Here is a 9,802-nt window from a genome sequence, read left to right on the forward strand (position 1 = left end):
AGTGCTTGAAAGTGCTCTAGGACTGCTTTTATTTTCAGGTGACACTAAAGTTGTTCCAAGTGGTACTAAAGTACATGCAAGTACTAGAGTGTCTAAAGTCCTAAAGTATATGGAGTACTAAAATCGTTCCAAGTGGTAGTAAGGTACATGGAAGTACTAAAGTATGAAAGTTGTTCCAAGTGGTACTAAAGTAGTAGAGTGTTTGAAGGTGCTCTAGGACTGTTGTTACTTTCAATTTATTTTCAAGTGACATTGAAGTTGTTCCAAGTGGTACTAAAGTACATGGAAGTACTTCAATATCACTTTAAAATCATGGGAAGTTATTTTGTGCCATTGAAAGTCCCCCAAAGGGTGTTGCACAGCTATTAATAGTACCACTTGAAAGTGGTTCAGAGCTATTTAAAAATGACTAGAAAGTGTTTCAAAGCTATTAAAAGTACCACCTGAAAGTGCTTCAGAGGATCTGAAGGTGCTCTAGGACTGCTATTATTTTGCTTGAATAAAAGTAAAGTGCAAACCGGAGGCTCATCAAGCAAATGTATTGGATGCTTTTAAAAAAAACGTCTCCCCATCCTCTTGGAACAATCATCTTTTTTGTTGGGGGATACTCGAGTCTCGAGTGTCCAAAATTCAAAAACAAGATCTTTAACACGTTGTGTGATAATGGTACTTATAGGTTATTGCCTATGGCATGTTTGTAGGGGCAAGCTTTTAATTGTAGGCGAGCGTTGGTTGCACAGAGGCTTGTCTTATGGATGCCCAGAACATTTGCGACCTTCGCCAAGCTGATAGGTTTATTGTTGCCAACTTCTCCATTGAACCCATTACCATTAAGTACCATCATTAGAGATGACCTCTTCAAGAAAAGTTCATCTTTTGAATGGGCACTTTAAATGTTGGGAATGTTGGCCAGCATAGCTTGTTTAGAACTCATTTCTTTAAGTAGAACATCCTTGAAAGTGGGATGGCAGAGGAGTTCTTGAAATATTTACTTGCGAGTATCTTTGTCGAGGCCCTTTGTCTCCTCATATTAGGAGTTAGCTATGGTTCTACAAATCTTCTTTCTTTCCTTCTCATCAATGGACCTATTCTCTTCCTCACTTTGCTTCTCCTTAGCTTTTTGTCGATGTTCCTTTTGCTTTGAAGCCTAATACTTCCTAATAAACTCTATTCCTTCATGACCATGAACAACCATGCCTCCATTTGCTTGCGGTACTACACTATGCAAAAATTGATCTTTTGTCATTGCATGCCCATTTGCAGTGTGCAAAAACTGATCTTCACCCATTGCATGACCATCCATACTCTGCAAGTTCCTTCAACCTAAAAATGTGCAATGAGATAAGTGGAGAGAAACACACTTTTTATATGTGGAGAGAGAGAGAGAGAGAGAGAGAGAGAGAGAGAGAGAGATGTACCACAACTCTTGCTAGCCCCAATAGACGTGGAAGAACGAGTGTGAAGCATTCTCTGAAGTTTGGGAGACTCTATTTCTCATGTACTATGAAAGAAACTAAAATAATGGTTCACCATAAATCCATATTTTCTACTCAATCTTTCCATTGACAAAGCACTACCCATTCTATTTACTTGCACGTTAGTACCTTTACCCATTCTTTCTTACTCGCACGCTCTTATCTTTAGCCACTACTTGTTAGCACTTGACAAAGTCTCGAGGGGTGCACTACTAAGAAATACTAGGTATCACATGCATTCAAGGGGTATTTAAAAAACCCTCAACTAAATTTATTTCCTCAATAAAACCACCCCGCTTTACTTATGAACTAATGGATTTTTTTCTAAAATTGAATTAAAAAACCTCTCCTGTTATTGTAATCCTCTTGAAATTTTTCGAAAGTTGGATTGAAATACCCCTCCTTTTGAATGCATGTGCTACACTAATATTTTTGGAGGTGAACCCCTTGAGGACAAAGTAATATCAATGACATTACTTTTTGAACCACTTATCCATGCTTCCACCCTGATGCAATACTTTCTGACAAACCAATGGAAAACTTGAAATTTCTTTATTTTCTAAATGAAGAAAAAGATGGTGAAGTCAGGTCAAGGCTCTAGAAAAGTGACTTCTTTCTTGGGGGGCGTCAAGGCTCCAAAAAAGTGACTTCTTCTCCATTTGACTTGGGTAGTTTTTCTTGGGTGTCAAACGGTAATACCATTCAAAGGGCCAAAGAGCTTGCCAACAATGGAATATGAAATTATTGATGACAGAGATTCAAAAGGGAATTCTTGTGTAGAGGATGAGGAGTTACTCTGGGACACGCAATTAGTTCTATATAGTATTTCTCCAAAGGCTTTAATGGCTCTACAAACTCTAAAAGGGTTGTATCACAATAGTAGACGTGTCCATATATTGATAGATAGTGGGAGCATGAACAAGTTCATCAGTCCACATCTATTTAAGCAATAAGGACACATCCAAGAATGTTGGAACATGGTCTAAGACTTGTTGTGGCTAATGGTGAGCATTCCATCAGTGATCAATGTTGTCATACCACTAAAATACAACTTTCAAAAGATTTTACTTTTATTGGGGATTTATATGTTCTTGATATAGGACCCATTGAAATTGTGTTGGGCTATGAATGGTTGAAGAATTTGGGTGACTTTTAAATGAACTTGAACAACATGAAGATGAAGTTTCTACATTTTGGAAGCAAATATTCAACACCCTAAGCTGGCATTCATTTCATCATCAAGATTGGCAAGAGACCTCAAAGTTGTTTATGGATTTTTTGCTATTCAACTTGCCAATATAGAGGATCAATGGACTGGTGGTGGAGGAGAAAGACATGCAAACATTACTACGATAGTATGTTGATGTTCTACTAACCTTCCTCAACACCTACCTCCAAAGAGGGATGTAGATGATTGTTCTTGCACTAGAGTCAAAACCAATAAAAAGGCACCTTATAGGCTTTCAAGGGATGAAAGACATGGGGTGACAAGTCAAATTCATAAGCTTTTGAATAGAGAACTTATCACCCATAGTCAACCTCGTTTTGTCGCACTAGTCCTTTTGGTCAAGAAGAAAGAAAGATGGTTCCTATATGATGTGTATTGATTATAGAGACCATAGTATAAAGAAGAAATCTCCTATACCTATAATAAATGAATAGAAGGTGTTGAGTTCTTTGCAGCTGCTATGAGATCTAGTTACCAAGCTTATCCCCTTTGGCCTCACAGATTCTCAAGCAACATTCCAAGCACTAGCGAATAAGATACTCTGACTTTCTTTGATGATATACTCATGTAGAGCAAGTCCCATGTATTGAACATGAAATAGATTTTGGAGGAGTTATTTAGTTTGTCATAGAGCTTATTGTCCTTTGGATAGGGCTTGTTGAGTATGTCTATCTAATGACTCACTTGTTAAAACCTAGTGTATGTTCTGGTGAGTTATTTGGGTCTTTTAATTCAAGCTTTGTTGTGTATGCTATGTGGCACATTTGGATCAATCCCATATACAATAGGTTTCACAATAAGGTGCCATGTGTTACCCCTTGTAAATACAATTACAAATAAATTTGGATTTCATATAATTGAGTTGACTCAAGGATTGCTAGAGCTAAAATTCAAGGAGTTTCATATTCTATCCATGTGCGATGCTATTGTTGTGAGTAAAAACAAGTCAAAAGATGCATTTTAATTAACTATTCTATCCATGTGCAGCCGAGAACATTACTGTTGTGAGTCCCAAGTCATCACAAACCATAGCATATTTATAATTTTCAAGACGATAGGATGAGCATGTTATAAAGAGGTGGTTAATAAAGAGCGGCTAGTTTTCCTTTACTTTTTTATCGATGAAATGGAGGACCCATGAAATAACATCAACGTCCTTTTATGATTAATGAAATTTTATTTTTTCAAAATGATCGACTAGAACGACGTGACAACTGCACAGCGTAAACAAACATCTTCTCTGAAGAATCAAGACAGGTAGGGACACTTTTTTCCACTCCAAAACTGTGGGAGAGTTTCTTGCTAAAATGACCTGTCCCTTCCGAGATGGGGAGAAACGTGCGACTTCAGAAGAGCTCATAAATACTAAACTCGAACATTTTGAAAAATCCTGGGATACAGCTCAAAACAAATCATACGAGTGCACCTTTCTTTTCACAACCGAGTAATGGATAATGCATTTACTAAAACTACGCATGAGATTAGGGACGCAAGTCGTAAATCGGCGAATATCCTAATCAAACTAAAATGGATCACGCAACTGCAAGAGAAGAGCACGACAAAGCTTCACCCGAAGGCAAAAGCAACAGCTGAAACAGTAGGACAAAATCCTTATACCATTCAATCAAAAATCCTGAGAAAGTGTCAAAACATGTGTATGTGTAGCTGTAGTCAAAACACATCTGTATGTAGCTAAGCCGCCAACTACCGGCAGCCAAAAAGAATTTGTCTGATACAAAGGCACAAATGCAATAGTCAAAAAGACCCTTCTGCACACTAATGAGTCCACGTCAAAAGTAGAATGGCAACCGCTATAACTACCATCTATACAAAGCGACTAATGAATGGGCAACAACCCGGACAGGGGCTGTGGACAAGAGAAGAGGCGCTCAAAACAAAACGGGTTGTCGTGATATACACATATACAACGACGACAGACAGCAGAGAGAAAGCTCTCCACCTTGATTTATGGTTTGTAAGCAAAGAATTATTAACTGGGTAGAGAGAATTAGATGAGATCTGTGATCCTTTGATATGTCAATGATAGCACATCTCAGATCTGCCAGCTTCGTGGTGGAAATTTTTCGTTGTAACTCAGCTCTCTCAGGTATATGTGACATCTATCGTCTTCTTTGTAGTAGATCTGTAGACGGCGATCTTCTTCTTTCTTGATGCTGTATTGTCGATCGTGAGCACTATCTTGCCCGGTTCTGCAGCTTTGAAAGTATTTCGGATGGGCTCTGTTGTTGGAGGCACCTTCTTTGCCTTTCGAATGATTATGGTGTAGCCGGTCTCATCGCTGGGGATGAACTCCTCCCCGTAGACCACCTCCCAGCCCACAACGGAAAGATCCCATACGAGCGTGCTTCCGGCCTGAAGGAGCCAAGCAATATTATATATAAGACAGAACGGCAACAATATTAAAAAGTAATTGGAGTATCAAAGTAAAAATCACAGCTGGGGAGTTGCAGCTTTTCTCGAAAGAACTAATCACATTCTTTTGTCAAAAGAACTTATCACAGCTGCGGCAATTGATCCATGGAAATTTTTACTCGGAAGAACTAACTCATCACATTCTTTCGTCGAAAGGACTAATCAGAGCTGCGGCAATTGAATTCATTACCTCCGCAACAGGCAGATCTACAGCGCGCTTTTCACCAGGCTTGACAAATATTTCCGTTACTTTGGCATCGGATCCTTCAAATGCCGTGTCTCCAGGCCTGCTCAGCCCCCCGTACTTGTTGGGCACCTGCTCCGGTGAAATGTACCTGTTCAACCCAACACGCACACAAACACACTTGCCATCGTCATTCAAAACTTGTTGATAGATCAACTCACTCTGGAGGTTGTTGACGGTCGATATCCACTCTATCAACTCACTCTGGACTCTGGAGGTTGTTGACGGTCAACATCCACACCTTCACCCACAGATGGACAAAACGGAAAAAGACATTCTAAGGCCAACCAGAGTAGTTACTTGAATAACGTCTCTGTGCTTTTTCCTGGCCTGGCCAGCACCACCTTGCGCTCCATGCGTGGAGTGAAGAGCCGCCCATATACTCCATATATTGCAGGGAAATACCACGGTATATTCAAAATGATCTGGTTAGAACAAACCGTTAGAAGCTGACGAGCAGCACTCAAATCTCGAAATTACACAGCAAGCACCGACCGATAGTGTACGACTGGTGAGATCAACAGTTTCAACAATTCTTCTATTCGCTTCGAAAACTCCTGCTGAACAACCACTGCATAGGCGGTACAAGCGTGCGTCTGTCTAATCACACAAGGATAAGCTACCTGACTATTTCTTTGAAAGAAGGAACAGGAGCTGATCTTGTTGCCCAGAAAGAAGTGCCCGATCATCTCGCAGATGAATTGAAATCTTACCTGCTTGGAGACGAGCTCAGGATAATTGTCTTGAACAAGATTGACCGCTTTCTTCGGAAGTTGGCGACGTTTCAAGATGCCAGGGGAATTCTTCAGGTCCACTACCTGCACCGTGGAATTCACACCCCCAGGCGTGAAATCGAGCTTCCGAACGCTCTTCTCCAGCACCTGGATCCTCCATCGCAAGAATTTGTTGAACCCTTTCTCATCCCCGAACGTCTGCTGATACAACTCCTTGTTCTGGAAGGCCCCGTATTCGTTGTAACAAACTGGGTGACCCTCCTTGTCGTAGCCATGCATGTATGCTAAGGCCTCAAATTCGTTGCCCAAATCTTCATCCACAAGGCTGTCAGCAACAAAATCCTTCCTCCAAGCCACCGTGCTCTTGAGCATGCTGAAGGCGTCGTTCACCTTGAAGTCTCTGGCGCGCAAGAATTTCAAGAGAACTACATCCGTACGCTCATCTCCGTCATGAATTGGGATATCCCACAGATAGAAATTCTGCGGACCAGGAGGCACGGACTCCTCAATTACAGCTTCTCTCTCTGTTGTCTCCGTAACACCCTCACCTACAACTTCCTCAGGAGCCTTCTCGACCACAACATCGACATCAGTAGATTCTTCTTTGCTAATTCCTGATTCATCCACCTTCACCTCCTCCGTTGTGGTGGTCGTAACCTCCACCACTTCTTTTTCTGCGGCAGCAGCTTCGGTCACCTCTTCAGCCTTAACTGCTTCGGTCTCCGTCGGGGGGTCCTCCGGCGCTGCTGCCGCCGCCTCTTTCTTCGACTCCGATTTCTTCTTTTTGAGCAAAGATTTGCTCTTTATCGCTTCTTCGACTTTCAGCCTGAATGCTTCGAGCGCCTTCTTCTCGGACTCTTTCAGATCTGCGACGTTGTAGCTTTCTTCTTTGAAAGAAGGAGTCTCAGTGGGTGCACCATCCGTGTCCGTGGGAGTCTCGCTCGCACCCACTCCTTCACCCTCTCCATCTTTTTTCTCTGACGGGGGCTGCGTTTCCTCTTTTACTTCTTCAGTCTCTCCCGTTTCTTCAACTTTCTCCTCTTCAACCTCTTTCTCCACAGTTGGTATTTCCTCAATAGGGGCTGGTGCCGCCTCAGCCTCTACCGGAGGAGTAGTTTGATCCACTTCCGACATGACGAACAGCTGCAGCAACAATTCGAATGATCTCTTAGCCGCTCGTTACTTTAAAAGGATTACAAACCCTGAAAAGAAAACTACCAGACTAGCATATCCTCCGCACACCTTGAGTGTGACGAATCACGGAGGCCACAAAAACTTGGGGTCGCACCACAATTCCAACGAGCGCCGGCCTGCCAACACAGAGCCACGTCTAGAAAGTGTCCGCAAACGCTCGACCAAAACGAACTTACGGGAGGGTTGATGGAGGGTCGTTCTCAGGCTTCTACGGCATGTCGTTCTGGTACAGAAGCAGCGGACGCGTGAGGGGGGAAGATGGCACGGGGTCCGAAGAGGTACAGTGGGAGCTCTGCGGCAAAGGTGCTGCTGTAATGCTTCCAACCGATGAGGGCAGTAGCGTGCGAGCGAGCTAAGGGCTAGAGATTCGAGCCGGGGAGGATCTCTCTAATATATATTTACGTTCGCTCTTTCTCTGTGCAGGAAGGAAAAGCATCCGATGCGCTACTGATGCAAACTGGAGGGCAAGAAAAAAAGGTACACGATGCGATTCATGCGAACTGGAAGACTGGAGCAAAACAGAAAAGTTGAGGAAGGAGAGGGACGTACGAGGCAAGGTACTGAGAGGCAATTATAGCAGAGAAACGGGAAAGGAAGCGGCCGAGGGATGATACAAACGAAGGGAGAAGATTAATCGATGATGGAGGCGGACTGAGGAGGCCGGAGAGGAGACAAAAGGCGAGAGGATCCAACGGAGAAGAGAGGAGAGTGGAGGATCTAGATTGATGAGATGATGATGATGAGCGGATGATAAGGAAGGGGGAGATCTAGAGGGAGATTCTAACAACAACAGCAAAAATAAAACTTGCATGGATAAATACTGCAACTACATAAATCAGCACAACGGTGGATAAAGCCAGAGGAATCGCTCTGGATAAATCAGCAACAACTATCTGGTTGAACAACACAGCAGCGAGCAACAACAACTGTTGTTTTGAAAAATCATGAAAAGATACCCATGGTTACAGTCGTTTCTGAGGTTTTTGAACCTTCTGAGATTGTACGCATGGACGCATATTTACAGTTGTTTCTGGGGTTTTTGAGCCTTCTGAGATCGTACAGTCGTTTGTCAGGTTTTTGAACCACCTGAGGAGAGTGAAGTGGAGCAGAGTCAACTAGTGAAGAGGAGAGTGAAGTGTAACAGAAGGAAAGCAGAGGCGGCAGCTGGCCTAAAAGCCAGCAAACCAAACAGCCCAGCCAGCCAGCCAGCCAGCCAAGCAATGCTAAAGAGGCGTCTAAAGACGGCGACGTGCATGTGCATGCTTCGCTTGATTCCGTTCACATGCTTAAGCGGTTGCTGTGCGTCCCTCGCGCTCCACCTCACACTCACTCCTCATGCCCCGACAAACGCTCCCCTCTATTTCTTTCCCCGTTTTCCTCCTTTTTTGGCCTCCCTATTTTTAAAATCCTCTCCCAATTTGAGCCTCTTCACACCCACCCCTCCAATCCTTTCCTTTACCCACGGCCACACTCTCTTGCAGCCCACTCCCATGTGATCCTCCCTCCTTTCTGGCAGTCAAGTCAATCATTGGCCCCTTCTTGCCCCCAAACATTTCACGCCACCAACGCAAAAAGAACTAATAAATTTGCCTTTTCTTCAAGCTTTTCTCTCCCTCTTTGTTGCTATTATTCTCAAGTCATCAGAATGATGGAGACTCGGAAAATTCGTAAATTTTCATTTTCTCGAGCTTTTCTCTCCCCCTTCACTATTATATTCCAGCATGATAAAGACACAGAAACTAGATCTCCTCAGCCACACCAATTCCTCTTTAATTCATCCTTTCCCAATGTATACATGTCCCTCGGCCACAACAATTCTTGTTTAATTCATCCTTCCCCAACTTCTTGGCATACATAAGAGCTAAGTCCATTGTTCTAGAACAACACACCCTTCGAAAAACCGCCCTTTTTCTACCCCTAGAATCTTTCATCCTTTTTAAACAAGACATGCTCATCCTCTAAATAATTCCTATGTGCCGCCGCAGCCTATCAATAGCTCAAAGCTATTTTTGATCACCGTGACAACAATATTGCATCATGGTGTACGCCAAACTCAACGTTCTCCTTTGGAACATCACATTACCAGCTATACATATGTGTTTTTCATACAACTTCATAAATGTCATCTAATATAATCTATACCCATTTATAGAGAAGTGATCTGATGTACAACGTGAGGATCTGAAATCAGCAAAGAACTACTCAAGAAAACCTTGTTCTTTACTATATTTATTTGCTTCAATTATATTCAAAGTTGCATATGGTTTCTTCTACTTTGTTCCTATGTCTAAAGTCATTCTTTGTCTTAGTCACCTTTTGCAACTATATTGATTAAGTAGCTATCATGAGAGTATCGTATATCTTTCTTTGTATACTATTTTCTAGAACTTTTTATGTGGCAACTCATCTCCAATTGTACCTTGTCCATATCCAATAAGGTGACCTCTAAAGGTATAAAAGTTTTTTAATTCCTACTTACTATGTATAAAGAGAT

At 42.3% G+C, this 9,802-nt stretch overlaps 1 protein-coding gene across 3 annotated transcripts; it reads right to left on the bottom strand.

Moving 5' to 3' along the window:
* Nucleotides 1–4,318: 4,318 nt before the first annotated feature.
* Nucleotides 4,319–8,069, bottom strand: LOC147893800 (patellin-6-like). 3 transcript variants are annotated; one of them, XM_087385547.1, is made up of 6 exons: nucleotides 7,858–8,068; nucleotides 7,357–7,600; nucleotides 6,094–7,257; nucleotides 5,681–5,805; nucleotides 5,327–5,471; nucleotides 4,319–5,076 (listed from the first exon to the last, which is right to left on the bottom strand). In XM_087385547.1, the coding sequence occupies exons 3-6, from the start codon at nucleotides 7,246–7,248 to the stop codon at nucleotides 4,807–4,809; spliced, it is 1,695 nt and encodes a 564-aa protein (XP_087241673.1). In that variant the 5' UTR covers nucleotides 7,249–7,257; nucleotides 7,357–7,600; nucleotides 7,858–8,068; the 3' UTR covers nucleotides 4,319–4,806. The 3 variants fall into 3 exon arrangements, with proteins under 3 accessions (XP_087241673.1, XP_087241672.1, XP_087241671.1); XM_087385546.1 differs by having other exon boundaries at nucleotides 6,094–7,279; nucleotides 7,357–8,069; XM_087385545.1 differs by having other exon boundaries at nucleotides 7,357–8,068.
* Between the last annotated feature and the right edge of the window lie 1,733 nt (nucleotides 8,070–9,802).

The sequence above is a fragment of the Dipteris shenzhenensis genome, chromosome 15 (assembly GCF_047967505.1).
Source record: "Dipteris shenzhenensis isolate YYH24624 ecotype China chromosome 15, Dip_SZ_1.0, whole genome shotgun sequence".
In the NCBI taxonomy this organism is placed as follows: Eukaryota; Viridiplantae; Streptophyta; class Polypodiopsida; order Gleicheniales; family Dipteridaceae; genus Dipteris; species Dipteris shenzhenensis.

Coding starts and splice junctions, on each gene's coding strand:
- LOC147893800 (XM_087385546.1), bottom strand. CDS start 7,248: ATGTCGGAAGTGGATCAAACTACTCCTCCGGTAGAGGCTGAGGCGGCA. Junction 5,472..5,680: donor AGCACAGAGACGTTATTCAA/GTAACTACTCTG, acceptor TGGGTTGAACAG/GTACATTTCACCGGAGCAGG. Junction 5,077..5,326: donor TAGATCTGCCTGTTGCGGAG/GTAATGAATTCA, acceptor TGGCTCCTTCAG/GCCGGAAGCACGCTCGTATG.